Source organism: Gorilla gorilla, chromosome 10 (genome assembly GCF_029281585.2).
Source record: "Gorilla gorilla gorilla isolate KB3781 chromosome 10, NHGRI_mGorGor1-v2.1_pri, whole genome shotgun sequence".
NCBI lineage: Eukaryota > Metazoa > Chordata > Mammalia > Primates > Hominidae > Gorilla > Gorilla gorilla.
This window is the reverse complement of record NC_073234.2, coordinates 117088966-117104546: the sequence shown is the minus strand read 5'-3', so window position 1 is coordinate 117104546 and position 15581 is coordinate 117088966. Positions and strand designations below refer to the sequence as shown.

At 40.5% G+C, this 15581-nt stretch overlaps 1 protein-coding gene across 10 annotated transcripts in view; it reads right to left on the bottom strand.

Annotated features, from left to right (window-relative positions):
* MYBPC1 (myosin binding protein C1) overlaps window positions 1–15581 on the bottom strand; it is a 91053-nt gene that overhangs the window by 4280 nt on the left and 71192 nt on the right. For 8 of the 10 annotated variants that reach the window (XM_004053754.5, XM_063694243.1, XM_004053755.5 and 5 more), the window contains 7 exons: window positions 13701–13868; window positions 11190–11278; window positions 7944–8139; window positions 6133–6272; window positions 4173–4332; window positions 3329–3465; window positions 1036–1222 (listed from right to left, as the gene is read on the bottom strand). In XM_004053754.5, the coding sequence (XP_004053802.1) occupies window positions 1036–1222; window positions 3329–3465; window positions 4173–4332; window positions 6133–6272; window positions 7944–8139; window positions 11190–11278; window positions 13701–13868 (1077 nt within the window). Of the gene's footprint in view, window positions 1–1035; window positions 1223–3328; window positions 3466–4172; window positions 4333–6132; window positions 6273–7943; window positions 8140–11189; window positions 11279–13700; window positions 13869–14801; window positions 14856–15581 lie in introns of those variants that run through there. The other 2 variants (XM_055358789.2, XM_063694244.1) reach the window with 2 other exon arrangements.

Sequence of the window (15581 nt, the reverse complement as noted above, 5' to 3'; positions counted from 1 at the left end):
TATATATATATATGAAAGTTATTTTGTTCAAGAAGTTTCTCTATCATATTTATACTAGATTTAGGACTAAAAGACTCTTTTTAAAAAACATAAATACCCAAGCATTTACTATGATTTTCTAAAATAGATATTTACTAGTTTTTGATTATAATTTCTTCATTATAGAGAGGTTGGAAAAAGAAAGATTTTGGTTATTACAGAATGGCAATATAATACAGTTAAGAATGAGAGAAAACACATTAGGATCATGTCACCTATTATCTCATAACGGTGACTCTTTGAACGGGTTTTCATGGTGTCCCAAAGTAGGTTCTGCTTGTAAAGAAAAATACCAGCATAAAAATGGTAGTTGATTAATTTGAAAATTGATTAAGACGGCAGGTTATGCTTTTTAACCACATAAATCCTTATGTGTTTTCTTGGTTTACATTAGTTGCTACACTTTGAAAACTAGTATAAATGAAATGTATACCTATAAATGGAAGTTCTCCAGTTAGAGATTTGAAAAGCAGCCTGTTATAATATGTATATGCTATATTCTATATGTGTAATATCAAACAATTAGCAAAACTATTTCTATAAATATCAGAAAATAATAAACTTTACAAAATAGTAAACTAATTAAAAATAGTGCAGATTCCTCAACTGTCATTTCAATAGATGGATTTTTACACTAGGCTTCTATTTATAGATGGATTATGTCACCAAAGTGATAGCCCCTTTCATTCTTACCATGCTGTACACACACTAACATTCCACTGAAATTAACAGTCCCTTAGCACAAATCACATAAGATAAAAATAAGTTGACTTAAATAACAAGTAGCCTTCCACAAATAAAGTGAAGTGAATGCAGGATGTAAAAATGTCTTCTCTCCCTTAATTCCCTCCCTGCTTCCCTCGCCCTCACCACCCTCTCCCATCCTCGCTGCAGCATTTTGGCAAGCAATTTGGATTAAGAACAATAAGCATTAAGAACAATAATTCAATTATTTTCTTTAACTTTAGTCTATACGTGAGATATTGGATGTCATACCTTTCACCTCCAGTTTGCATTCAATCTCCACTGTCCCAAGGTCATTGACTGCTTTGCAGCAGTAAGTGCCTCCATCATAGGGGCTGGGCTTGCGAATTTCCAGGGTACAGACTCCCTGGTTGCTGAACATCCTGTATCTTGGATCATCCACAATAACAACTTTGTTTTTCATCCAGGTTATTTTAGGCTGAAGTTCAAATTGAAGAAACTTAGGTCAAAACATATCTGTAATTGGCATATTAATAGACCATCAAAGCCAGTGACAGAATTTTAAAGCATGGCTTAAAAAGAAAGAGCATCTGAGAAGGATAGACTTTTACTTGACACTATTCCTCACATTAAACTCTACTTAGTGCTTGGCAAATAAGCAAACTAACAGTTCTAACAAAGAAAGCCAGATGTGTTCAGAGGTAACTCTAGGGCAATCTTCTCAAATGGATTCAGTTGCATTTCAATTTGATCTACATGGGTGCAAACTTTCAGTTACAGGATGAACAAGTTCTGGGCATCGAATGTACAGCATCGGTGCTGATGAATGTATTAATTTGATTGTGATAATCATTACACAATGTGTACATATATCAAATCATCATATTGTTCAGCTTGAATATATATGACCTTTATTTGCCAATTAAATACTTTCAAATTAAAAAACAATGTCATCCATAGGTCCATGATGTTAACTCATTGTAGAGAGTGCATATTTGCTGAGCACTTTTTTCAGAGAAACCCCATAAAGTGTCATGATCATTTGATTTTCTTCACTTCCTTTTCCTGATACTCTTTTTTAATTCTTTATGAACTGCATCTGCCTCCTTATTACTTAATCTGTCCTCTGATGTCTATATTCATCATCCCATGGCAATGGATCTACTCCAATCAGATAATGCAAGATCAGTAATGACCCAATTGCCCAGGAAGATGACTTCATTCTCCTTGACTTCTGAACTGCATTTGATGTCAGTGACTCCTCACTCTCATATTGTCTTCTCCTTTCTTTTGTAAATATGCACCCTCTGCATTCTCTCTTCCACCTCTTCTATTATTTTGTCTTGCTCAGAACCTAGAGATGGCACCTTTTCTGTCTCCTTCACACAGTCTTCTTCTTCCTTCCACCCTTCAAATGGGAGCAATCACTGAGCCTCACACCTTTCTAAAGCTTTGGCAAGGGGTAGAATGTAGCATCTTTATGTATGGGACTTCCAAACCAAGAGCAACAGCCCTGGCCTTTCTCCTAGGCTCCAGGTGAACCTCTCCATCTGCTTCCTCATCATTCCCATTTGGATGTACCAACATCACTTCCAAGTAAACATTAGTTCAGCACCTTTCTCTCATCCTTAGTCTGGCTTCTTCCTTTGATTTTCTTTTTTTTTTTTTTTGAGACGGAGTCTTCTTCTGTTACCCAGACTAGAGTGCAGTGGTGCTATCTCAGCTCACTGCAACCTGCACCTCCCAGGTTCATGCAATTCTCCTGCCTCAGCCTCCCAAGTAGCTGGGATCACAGGCATGTGCCACCATGCCCAGCTAATTTTTGTATTTTTAGTAGAGACCATGTTGCCCAGGCTGGTCTCGAACTCCTGACCAAGTGATCCGCCTGCCTCAGCCTCCAAAGTGTTCGGATTATAGGCATGAGCCACTGTGCCCGGACGACTTCCCTATTTCTGATCAAGGTATATACAGGAAAAAAAAAAAGTTCATAAATTTTCCCAATTCTAGGGTACTTTCTGTCTTGCACCCAGGGATATGTACATCTCTATGGGTGATATTCATTAATTCGTTGCTCTTTTCAAATGCAAAGATGAAACCTTGAAACCTTTCTAATCTCTTCAACTGGATATGATAGCTCCCTTCTTAGCACACTGTACCCTTACCAAAGCACATTCATATTCTGTCTTACAGCATAGTGTAATTGTTGTTTACTTTAACCTATCACACACAGTGTAGTGTGATTGTTGTTTACTTTAACCTATCACAGAATTCTTGACATTACCACCTAATTCTCCAAGTGAAACAATATTATTATACTTCCATCTCCTTACACAGGGATGTTCTTTTTTAAATAGGTGGTTTGCTTTTTTTTTTTTTAGAAGGAATCCCTTAGCAAAGAAATGTAAGCATTTTTTACTACTACATCTGAATAGTGTGCCAAATAATCTACCACCACTACCACCTTCTAATCCCCCATCCTGGGAAGACACAAGCAGCAGCTGGATTTGTTTACATTGTTACTTACATTACAACACAGCAAATACAAGACACGGACTTTAACTGAGGTGATAAAAGAACATGGTACCTTAGGATTTCCTCTCACACTGCAGTTTAGGGTGGCATTGTAACCAGCTATGGCATAGGTGTTAACCAAAGGCTGAGTAAACATGGGTGCCTCTGAGAAATCAAAGTCTTCATACACTGGATTTTTGTAGATTTTACCTTAAAAACAAGCATTACAAATATGTTAAAATTATGTAAATTAGCCTGAGAATATATTATTGGTGGCATACTTTACACATGATTAAAACTTCCCTGAACTTAGAAAAACTTGGACAAAGATGAGCAAATGCCATGTGGCAAACATTCTGAGGGGTATAAATGTATAGCTAATCATACGTGGGATAGAAAGCCAGAGGGGTCATCTGAAACTGAACCAGATATTGAGAAGACTTTGGTGTCTTTCTGAGTATTTTGAATAGAAATTTGTTCTAATGTGAAAATACACAAGGAAGGTTTTAAGAAGAGTGGTTTATGATGAAAAGAAAAGATAAGGATAGAATTTAGTTTCTCCTTTTATCATAGAGTGGGTCCCATGTGTAGCTACAATAAAGGTGTCCAAGAATAAAAGTAGAAACTCCAGAAGAAAATGTCTACTTCTTCCAGCCTCTGGGGTATGAGCCATTTATAGATCCACTGCCTAGAACCTGGAATTAATTAAAGCCTATATTTGTAAAAAATGCAATAATAATACAATTTCACTTAAATTTTACCTGTAAAATTAAAATTTTACTTGAACGCCATTATCATAATTTTACAATGTACATTTACCATTTTTTTGTTCCCTTTCACCACATCTCTTTTTCCAGTCTTCTCTGTCTAGTCACTGTCAACCAAGGTTTTCAAATGTCAGTCCATTCCCAACTCACCATCCTTGGCGATCACTGCACTCTCTTTAGTCATGGTAGCATCCTCACTGAGGCCACACATGTTTTCAGAAAAGACCCGGAAGTAATATTCATTCCCTATGACCAATTCAGTAATGGTAGCACTGGTTCGATGATAATGCTCAATGACAGTAAACCATTCCTAAAAGAAAAAAAAAAATAACTGGAGGAAAATCACCTAAAAGTATACAATTTTTCTAACTGTAGATTGGGATAAATAACAAGGATGCTTTATTAACAAAAAGAAAAAAAGACCACTCATTTTTATATGGAGAGTAGTAATATATGTTGTTAAAATGTGTTGAAACAACGTATATTTTGTTTAATATTTCACAACTTATTTGCAATTGACTATGTAATTTAATCTTCATTTACACATTAGATTCATATACCCTAGTTGTCATCTACTATCTTTATATTTTTTCATAACCTTTAGGTGTCTGTCATCTATTTATCTACCTGTCTACCTACCTATTTGTCTTCCTAGCTATCTTTTGTAGAATAAAGTATAACTACAGAATTTTAGTGCTAACTTATGAGAAAGACCTGAAGCTAAATCACTAGAGAAACATTAGTAATATCCAGTACATTTACTTAACATTATTATTATTTTTTTTCTTTTTGAGACAGGATCTCACTCTGTCACCCAGGCTGGAGTACAGTGATGCAATCTTGGCTTACTATAGTCTTGACCTCCCGGGCTCAATAGACACTTTCACCTCAGCCTCCCGAGTAACTGGGACTACAGGCACGTGCTACCACACCCAGCTAATTTATTTTTTAGAGAGAAGAGGTCTCCCTATGTTGTCCAGGCTGGTCTCAAACTCCTGGGCTCAAGCAATCCTCCTGCCTCAGCCTTCCAAAGTGCTGGGACTACAGGTATGAGCCACTGCTCCTGGCTGATATTATTAACTTTGGTTCTGTTTTTTCTTTTTGAGATGGAGTCTTGCTCTGTCATCCTGGCTAGAGTAAAGTGGCACAATCTCAGCTCACTACAACCTCCACCTTCCGAGTTCAAGCAATTCTCCTGCCTCAGCCTCCCAAGTAGCTGGGATTTCAGGTGTGAGAAAATCTGGTGATCTTTAGCAAGTCATTTATCCTCTGTGAGCCTCAGTTTCCTCATCTATAAAATAAGTTTATAATGAGTCATACTCCAACTAGGTTGCTTTTTAAACACATTAAGCCAGGGGTTTTCAATCTTTTGGCTTCCCTGGAAAAAGAATTGTCTTGGGCCACACATAAAATAGACTAACGCTAATGATAGCTGATGAGCTGAAAAAAAATCATAAAAAAACTCATAACGTTTTAAGAAAGTTTACAAATATGTGTTGGGCTGCATTCGAAGCCGTCCTGGGTTGCATGAGGTCTGTGGGCCACGGGTTGGACAAGTTTGCATTAAGCTCTTTTTCTCCAGACCTTTCCGCATTTGCACATGCTGTAACCTTGTAGAATCTTTCTTTTCTAACTGGTGTCTGTCTTTTTACTTTTTTGTAGACGTAAGTGCATAGTATCCAACATTTATTTCACAAGGAGAAAGAGTTGCATGGGTGTAAATCTGAGTCAAAGTCTTGAGCAAATATTTGTTGAATGAATGAGTTTATTGAATTCTACTGAACATTGGAACCAGTTGCTTTATATCATTTTAGCTTTGTAATAATCAAGCAAGGGACATTTGTGCCCCCATTACATAGATGAGGAAAATAGAGATCAAAGAGCTCAAGTGATTGTGGTCACGTGTGGTCCTTATACATGTGGTCTTAAGTAGCAATGCTGGGGTTTAAGACCAGCTCTGTGGCTCCACAGGTCTTTTCCTTTCTCTCTGCCACATCGCTTCTCCACAGCCCCAGTTGGCTCCCTACCAGTGAGGCCCTTATGCCATCTCCTTTACCTCTGATGAAATGTGCCTTTTGCTGCTGATGAACCAGAGAAAGCCAGACCTTACCATGCTCTTCTTGTCAGCCTTCTGAATGGTATAGCCTGTGATAGCAGCATTTCCATCATCCTTTGGTGGAGTCCATGTGAGAGCGACATTTTCTCCCCAGACATCCTCAATCTTCACAATTTGGGGTGGACCTGGACGGTCTACAGGATGAATTCATGGTGTCACTGCAAGGTCACTTTCTTTCCCAGTCTACATTTTGTTTCATGAGGATATTTGAAAAGACCCTTTCCTCTGTTACAGGAGGCATCACTCTTCTAGACCCTACCATGGGGGCTTCTGAGACCCTTTGCCTTCCAGTAGAATGGAACCAGGCCAGATCAAAGGGCACAGAGCAGCCTCAACACTCCCTGCAACTTAACAAAACTCAAAAAGGATTAGCCAGTGGGGAAAGAGTGCTTAGTTTAAAGGGAATGACCCTTTAAGGAAGGCTGTTACAGGAAGTTGCCCCTTTGGTTAGAGCAACTTTCAGCAAATTTACTGAAATACAGTGATAACAATGATTGGAAACAACGTTTTTCTAGCTCTGCTCTTAAATTTCTTTCTTTCCTTTCTTTTTTTTTTTTTTTTTTTTTGGAGACAGAGTCATGGTCTGTCACCCAGGCTGAGTGCAGTGGTGAAATCTTGGCTCACAGCAATCTCCTCCTCCCAGGTTGAAGCGATTTTCATGCCTCAGCCTCCCAAGCAGCTGGGACCACAAGTGTGGGCCACAATGTCTGGCTAATTTTTGCATTTTTAGTACAGACAGGTTTTTACCATATTGTCCAGGCTTGTCTCAAACTCCTGGCCCCAAGTGATCTGCCCACCTCCCAAAGTGCTGGTATTACAGGTGTGAGCCACCACATCCGGCCTTAAATTTATTTCTTGACATTGCAAAAATTACAGTATAATTTAAGTGAGAGGGGTCTATCCATAAGGGGTCCTTCCTCTATTCCCCTGACTCTGGACAGAAGTAAGAACTAACCTTATTTATTCTTTGGGCAGGTACATATCTAACTACTCTGGCAGGATCAAAGAATTCAGTATTTAACTGTTCAATTTTGCTTAGGTACATCTTCCTTATATTAATATTAAAAAAAGTCTTCATTCTCCATGAAAACTTCATTAGCAAATTTTAGGTGTAGTAAGAAACATGTTAAACTATAGCTAGAATCTATACTGTCTAGAATGTAAGAATTCAACATAAGAAATAATTTTATCATCAGGGAGATGAGAAACTAAGAGTAAGAGAGAGCTGGGTTATAGAATAGTGCAGAAGGATTTCACTAAAAAGCACATTCATTAATTTTCTTGAACATATATGCCTTAAATATCCCGTGATTAGTCCTTTGAGTTGGTGAGAATTCATTTTGAAATGGTAACAAATCTTACTGTCCTTTTTTTGGAGACAGAGTCTCACTCTGTCACCCAGGCTAGAGTGCAGTGGCGTGATCTCAGCTCACTGCAACTTCCACCTCCTGGGTTCAAGCGATTCTCCTGCCTCAGTTTCCTGAGTAGCTGGGATTACAGGTGCACACCACCATGCCCAGCTAATTTTTGTATTTTTAATAGAGACGGCGCTTCACAATGTTGGCCAGGCTGGTCTTGAACTCCTGACCCCAAGTGATCTGCCTACGTTGGCCTCCCAAAGTACTGGGATTACAGGTGTAAGCTACCACGCCCAGCCTAATTTATCTATTTTTAAAAAACAAATCTAAAAAAAGAGTTTTATGTAGAGCCAGCCTAACAAAACTCCTGCTCTTGCCTTAGGGACAAGGATAATTCATCCCTGTACTGCTTTGACAGAACTTTCTGGCTCCTTCATCTAAACCTACCAATGATCTGGATGTCAATTAATGCGGTCTCCACGAATTTGTCCACTTTGACTTGCAGATCATATTTCCCAGAGTGGCTCCTCTCTGCTTTTCTAATAAATATGATTGTATCAGTCTCAGAGTTGCGAATGTTTATTTGATTCTTATCAATTTCTGCACCATCCTTCTTCCAAGTTAATTCTGGTCTTGGTTTTCCCTAAAAAGAAAGACAGCAAAAGTAGAGGGGGTAAATCATATTGTCTCAAGATGTTTCTGCAGCATTATGAGAAGGACAATGGCTTAACCCATTCTAGGCAGGGCTGGAAAATACCACCCTTCTAGTCTGGTGGTGAGCAATTACAGCAGCAAAGCTGTAATCTGTATTTTATGTGCAAGGCACTACCTTAGGTACATAACACTGATTATTTTCCTTAATCTTCACATCAAGCTTATTATCATTATCCTCATTTTTTGGATAGAGAAGTTAAATAATTTGTCCAAGGTCTTGCAGTTAGGTAAGCACTGGAACCAGGTCTCCCAGCTGGGTCTCCTAGTCTCCAAAAGCCTGCACAACACAGGATAATTGTTAAGAGCACGGGCTCTGGGGCCCTGGAATCTATATCTAGCTCCTGACCACTTAACGTCTGTGTGACCCTGGGCAAGTTACTAAGCTTTCTGTGCCTCGACGGGAATAATGGTAGTACCTATCTCAAAGAGTGGTTATAAACATTAAAGTGCTGAGAAAGCTTCTGCCCAATACATAAGTTTTTGTAGTTAATATTATCTAAATTTTTTTTTTTTGACAGAATTTGGCTCTTGTCGCCCAGGCTGGAGTGCAGTGGCACAATCTTGGCTTACTGCAACCTCCACCTCCTGGGTTCAAGGGATTCTCCTGCCTCACCCTCCCAAGTACTTGGGTTTACAGGCACGCACCACCATGCTTGGCTAATTTTTTTAGTTGTTAGTAGAAACAGGGTTTCACCAAGTTGGCCAGGCTGGTCTCGAACTCCTGACCTCATGTGATTCACACGCCTCAGCCTTCCAAAGTGCTGGGATTATGGGTGTGAGCCACCGTGCCTGGCCAATATCATCTAAATGTTAATGATTATTATTCTACTGTCCTGTGCTGCTCATTTTAGACTTGTCTAGAATTCTCTCTCTGTTCCCTCTCGCTGTTGAAACTATTCTTTAAGAGCAGAATTTAAGAAATCATAATCCCATTCATGAACCTGAGTTTCCATTTCTATTACAAAGGAATTTCCTAGAATCCCCGAGCATCCAGGCGTACCCTGGCAGACAGGAACCAAGCATGAATTCTGTCAGGTAAGGCACAGCTTTCCTGTGGGCTCTGAACATGGCTAGGTTATAATAAGAGATGTAGAGCTACACACCAAATCCCTGCTTCAGAGCCTGAAGAGTGGTTGGGGATGCTCAGACTCACACATGGGAAGCAGAGAACGACGTTGTTGAAGATAGGGAAAAACAGTTCAAGCTTATTTCCTTAAATGTACAACTTGCTGTTAGCCACTAGGGAAAAATGTAGGTTCTCTAATAATATACAGAGTGGAAAAAACCACTGAATTAAGTGACGGGGCCATGGACTCTGTTCTTGGCCCTACCATTGACTTTCTGTGTGACGTTGGGCAAGTCACTTAACTTCCCTTTCAGTTTCTTCCCTTCTCAAGCAAGGTAAGGAAATCTGGCCTTCCTGCCTCACAGGGTGTTTCTGAGGATCAAATGAGAAAATGTTTGCGAACTCTAGAGATTACACAAATATACAAACATCACACTTTGGTCTCATCTCCCTTCCTGGGGGCTGAACAGTCTCTGGGATGCCAGATCTATGGGGTCCCTGTTCTCATGATTTTTTCTCTCTCAGACTCAGTGACAGAAGCTGAACACGCAGACCCCCAGATCTGGGAACTGGGATTAGTTGTGGTGGCAGGAACGACGTGGAGGCTTGAGGGCTGACTCAGCAGCCCCAGTGCAGGGTTGGGGCTGGGTCCCCCATACCTGCCTTGTTGCCACTTCTGGTTTTATTTGATGCTGCAGGAGAAGGAAAGTGAGAAGAACCTTGCCAAGCCACCCGCTTCCTCCTCGGCTGTGTTCCGCTTCACTTCCTCCTTGGCTTTCATTCTGATTTCATGCCGGGGGTATGTAGTACACAATGTCTCTCCTTAGGTTTGCGCCTGGAGTGCAATGAGGATGGCCTGAATTGGCCATCCCTTTAGTTTGGTTTCATGGGAGCCTGGGTTTGAACAGAGTTCTCTCTGTGTGTGCATGTGTGCATGTGTGAGTGTGTGTGTGTGTGTGAGAGTGTGTGTGTGTGCATGTGTGTGTGTGTGTGAGTGTGTGTGTGTGTGTGTATATGAGTGTCAAATGTGTGTAGAGACCTACATTCTAAGGCCAGGCTGGCTGATACGATAGCCACAAGGTACACGTGGCTATTTAAATTAAAATTAATTAAAATTAAAGAAAATTAAAAATTTATTTCTCCAGTCACACTAGTTCCTAGTTACACGTTTCAAGTGCTCCACAGCCACATGTGGCCAGTGGCTACCATATTGGACAGCATTGATATAGAACATTTCTAACATTGAAGAAAGTTCTATTGAACAGCACTGTCTGGAGGTGTCATATGAATAGGGAGTTGGAGAGTAAGGGTTGGGAGGTGCAGGGTGTGTGTGTGTATTTGTATAAGACCAAAATTGACTATTGTAAGTAAAGACTAGTGAATTTTGTGAAGAACAGATTCTTTTGCTGGAACAATGATTTAATATTGTTCATATATTTCAGTTAGTGTCATCGTGATTTCAAATTTCAGTTGTCCCCCTTATTGAAATTATTTTGGTTTGGGGTCATTGTGGGAACTAAGCACACACTGTTTTCCTGAATGTTACACTGAGAGCTTCACTTAAAATCATGGGTTTTACAAATGTATAGGACCAAAAGAATCTTCAAGCATTTCTTCATTTGGTATCTCCTTGATGTTTCTTCCCTGCCCACCATAGTCCCTGAGCTTCAGGCAAGACTATATCTCATTTGTCTCATGCAGAAAGAAAATCTGTGACGGTTTCTATAGATTTCTCTATTTTGACAGCAGGAGATTGCTTAATCATTCTCCAATACTCTTTCATTCTTTATTTACCTCCTCTCCCTCTGAGGAAATCCTGAATCATGATGAACTTAAATGCTAGAGTACCTCTTCCTACTTCCTAAACTAACCCAGCCCTGGAAAGAGAAAAAGAGCGACCCTTGAACTCTTACCTGGAAAGGTATAACCAGATTGACAGCTTCTCCAACTCTGCGGATATAGGTTTGCTTCAGGTGTCTCGGGATGCGAATCTTTGGAGGTTCTGAGAGAGGGTAAAATAGCACAATTTTGCAATCAGTCTGGTGTCTGAAAATAGCCTTACAAAAGCAAAATGGCATGATGCTCACCAGCGTACCCTTGTGGCATATCTCTGCAATAAACTCTGAGATGTGCCACTAACAGAAGATATATGGTAACTGGTTCAAAATGTGTGTGTGTGTGTGTGTGTGTGTGTGTGTGTGTGTGTGTGTTTCCACACAGAGATGTTTTAACAGTTTGACTCAGCAAAATTTATCCCTGACATCGTTGGCTTTATTGCAACTTTGTATTTTTATTGTTGTAATAAGCCTAAAGCAACTTTATAGAAAAATACATTTTCTCTTAGGGCCTTATACATACTATGCATACTTTTCATAGTTTCTTTTTTCTTTTTTTTTTTTTTTTCAGAGAGTCTCTCTCTGTCGCCCAGGCTGGAGTGCAGTGACATTGCTCACTGCAACCTCCGCCTCCTGGGTTCAAGCGATTCTCATGTCTCAGCCTCCCAAGTAGCTGAGACTACAGGCACATGCCACCACGCCTGGCTAATTTTTGTATTTTTAGTAGAGATGGGATTTTGCCATGTTGGCCAGGCTAGTCTCAAACTTGTGACCTCAGGTGATCCACCTGCCTTAGTCTCCCAAAGTGCTGGGATTACCGGCATGAGCCACCACGTCTGGCTAGTTATTCATAGTTTCTAACAGTGAGTATATTTGCAAGGGAACATTCCACGAAAGATCTATAGGCACCACATTAGCTGGGAGGACTGTCCATTCTTCCTTACCAGAAAAAAACAAAATGTTAGCACCCAGCACTTGCTATTTAGGTGACTCTGTTGGAGTTCGACAGTAACTTTCTCCCTGTGTGACTGTGGTGAAGTACATAATAGGCCACCCTGGCCCACTGTGTATTAATATTCATTAATTAAACATCATGAAGATACTAGAGCATGTCACTGCAAATCCATCAGGAGCAGGGAGTCAAAGGCTCATAGGCTCACAGGGATGAAGCAGTTCTTCTTACTTATTTCCCCAAGTAAAAGTGGAGCTTCTATGCAAAAAAGTCACCTATTCATCCTCCAACTCAGTTGTACGGTGCTTTTCCTGGGGACAACCATTGTACTGCAGTGTGCAGCCTAAGTACTTCAGACATACTTTGCATTTCATTGTCACACGAGTCTAGAAAAAAAACATACTCAAGAGCCAAGATTTGATGAAAGTTATTATTCTTATTCTTGTTTTGTTTTATTTGAGACAAGGTCTTGCTCTGTCACCCAGGCTGAAGTGCAGTGGCATGATCTTGGCTCACTGCAGCCTCTGCCTCCTGGGTTCAAGTGATTCTCTCACCTCAGCCTCCTGAGTAGCCAGAACCACAGGCGTGTGCCACCACACCCAGCAAATTTTTGTATTTTTAGTAAAGACGTGGTTTTGCCATGTTCCCCAGGCTGGTCTCAAACTCCTGGGCTTAAGTGATCTGCCTGCCTCAGCCTCCCAAAATACTAGAATTACAGGCATGAGGCATTGTGCTCAGCCAAAATTAATTATTTTTATGCTTCATTAAGAATACTCTAAGGGCCAGGCGTGGTGTCTCACGCCTGTAATCCCAGCACTTTGGGAGGCTGAGGCAGGTGGATCACTTGAGGTCAGGAGTTCGAGACCAGCCTGACCAACATGGTGAAACCCTGTCTCTACTAAAAAATACCAAAAAAATTAGCCAGGCGTAGTGGTGCACGTCTATAATCCCAACTACTTGGGAGGCTGAGGCAGGAGAATTGCTTGAATCTGGGAGGCAGAGGTTGCAGTGGCCAAGATTGTGCCATTGTACTCCAGCCTGGGCAACAAGAGCAAAACTCCATCTCAAAAAAAAAAAAAAGAGACTCTCAGGCAAAACTGGCCCTTTTATTTCATCTGTTGAGTGCATGGTGGTGAGGAAGGCAAGGCTGGCTAGTATGGCTCCGTGGCACTGACTTGATTTCATACTAAGGTATCAACAGTTTTACTCACCTACATTTTTATACTATCAGTGAAGATGTCAAAACATTGAAAGGTACAAATAATATATTCATAATATTATGAAAATAGTTCTGACCCTGCAGATTCATTGGAGGCATATGGTTGTCGTATGGATTGTTTGCATGGTTGTATTAACATACTCTCTCTCCACTGTAAATAGGCAGCCCAGCCAGAGTTGGCTCCTGGAACCAGGAAAGGTTAACTAACTGGTCCTCAGAGTACCAAGATAAACCTGAAGGTGATCTCCCACATTGCCTGAAGAGAGCTGCTTTATTAAGTTCTAACTCTTAGGAAGCATTAACAAAATATCAAAGGAGTAACAACAAAATAGGAGGTTTTGAGAAAGAAAGTAGTTTGAAGAAAAAAAAAGTGAACAATGTAAAATGGAGTCTAAATTTTGAAAGCCTTGTCTCCTACCTATGATTTCCTTCACGAGAATGGGCTGAGAATAGTACTTGGGCTCGCTGGCACCAGCTGCATTAACAGCCTTCACACGCACAAAGATCTTTGCATCTGTTGGCAGACCTGTGATGGTGAACTTCGTCTTGTCAATCAGATCTTTGTTTGCAACTATCCAGTCCTCAGCTGAAGTCCGTAAAAGAAAAGGAAAAGATGGAGGAATGCTGTTTAGTGAAAAAAATCATCTTAACCATTACAATCAACTCCAAATTAGTATTTTACTCATAATAATACATCATTTAGAGACATTATGACTTTGGTCTGGACTCCGACTACATGGGTGGACATTTTTCATATATTAAATAAAAAACAGCCTAAAATAGCTAACATAAATAATAGGAAAAATAAACTATAAGAGTCTGCTGTTTCTGAAAAATCTTTATTCAGCATGAAAGCATCCTGAATAATAGTAACTGTCCACAAGAATTCTGTAGCAGTTTTATTCCAATTTGGTTTTATAATGATTCATGCAATCATGGTAGCTAGTCATCTATACACATTAAAGTTCAGAAAAACAGGAAAAGGCTATCTTTATGAATGAGACATTGACCTTTATAGTCATATAATATGTTTTTATCTTGGCTGATTTACTATTGTAAGACACTAACATGGGTATAGGGAACTTGATCATATTTATTCACATTGGTGAAGAGAAAAAGCTTATATCACAAAGAGAAAACAGTTCATGGGCTGATTCCTCATAAGGAGTTGGTAGAATTCTATCCTTGCAACCAAAATCTAATTTTAAAAAGTTTTTGGCAGCTTGTGTATCACATCAAGAGAATTTTAACCCAGCATTCAGGGCTTACAAATGTTTCAGCATCTAAAAGTTAGTATGCATTTTGCCCACAGGAAGAAAGAAGACTTTGATCCCACATTATTAACTCACTGCTCCCTCTCCCCCAACTCTAAGGATGTGTGTGTGTGTGTGTATGTGTGTGTGTGTGTGTGTGTGTGTGTGTGTGTGTGTGATGAGTATTCTTCATGCTTGGTCATTCAATATTCCCAGAAACATTATAATATAGTAAGAAAATTTGAGAGCTTCACGGAATACTTTACCTGGCAGATCATAGGCAGCCTCCCCATTTTCATCAGACTGTTTTGCTGATGTACCTTTGAGAATCCGTCATTAAAATTAATTAAAGACACCCACTTTCACACCAGAATAATATCGTATCAGCAGTCAGCATTCTCTGTTAGTAAAGTATGCAAAGTGTGCGAAGAGATTTGTCCTCAGAGCAGTGACGGAAGAGACCAAACGGTGTTAGGGGGGTTCCTCAGGAGAGCACAGCCTGCTCTGTGCAGACTGTGGCTTCTGACCTGAGGCACCTGCCACAGAGAAGAGGAGAAAAAAGAAAAGAATAGAGAAGAGGAGAAAGGAGGCTGGGACACCTCCAGTGGTGGGAAGAAGAGATAGAGAAGAACAAAGCAAGACCCTGAAGAAAACAGAGGAGCAGGTCCTGGAATCTGCGGGGGAGCAGCGCACAGTGAGACAGTCTATCCTTGTGCCTGTCTCTGCCACCCCAGCAGGGGAGGATTCTCTTGGGTCCCCAGGGAACACGGTGCTCCCACAGTGGGGCTCCCTCATTCAAGACTGGGAGTGCAGGCCCTTGGGATAAGGCCAGCCCTGTTTTACCAGGGTCCAAGTTCTGAATAGAATTGGAGGCTGCCCCAGCAGCTCAGGAGGCAGTTCTGGTTCCCATGACAATGAACTCTGTCAAGAAAACAAATTGAGCCTGCCCAGGGTTCTGCATCCCACATGGGCGGCTCACAGGGTGGTCTTGGGCATACCCACTGGTTTGGGATGATGACTTTATCAGTATCAGGAGAGGAGTGGAG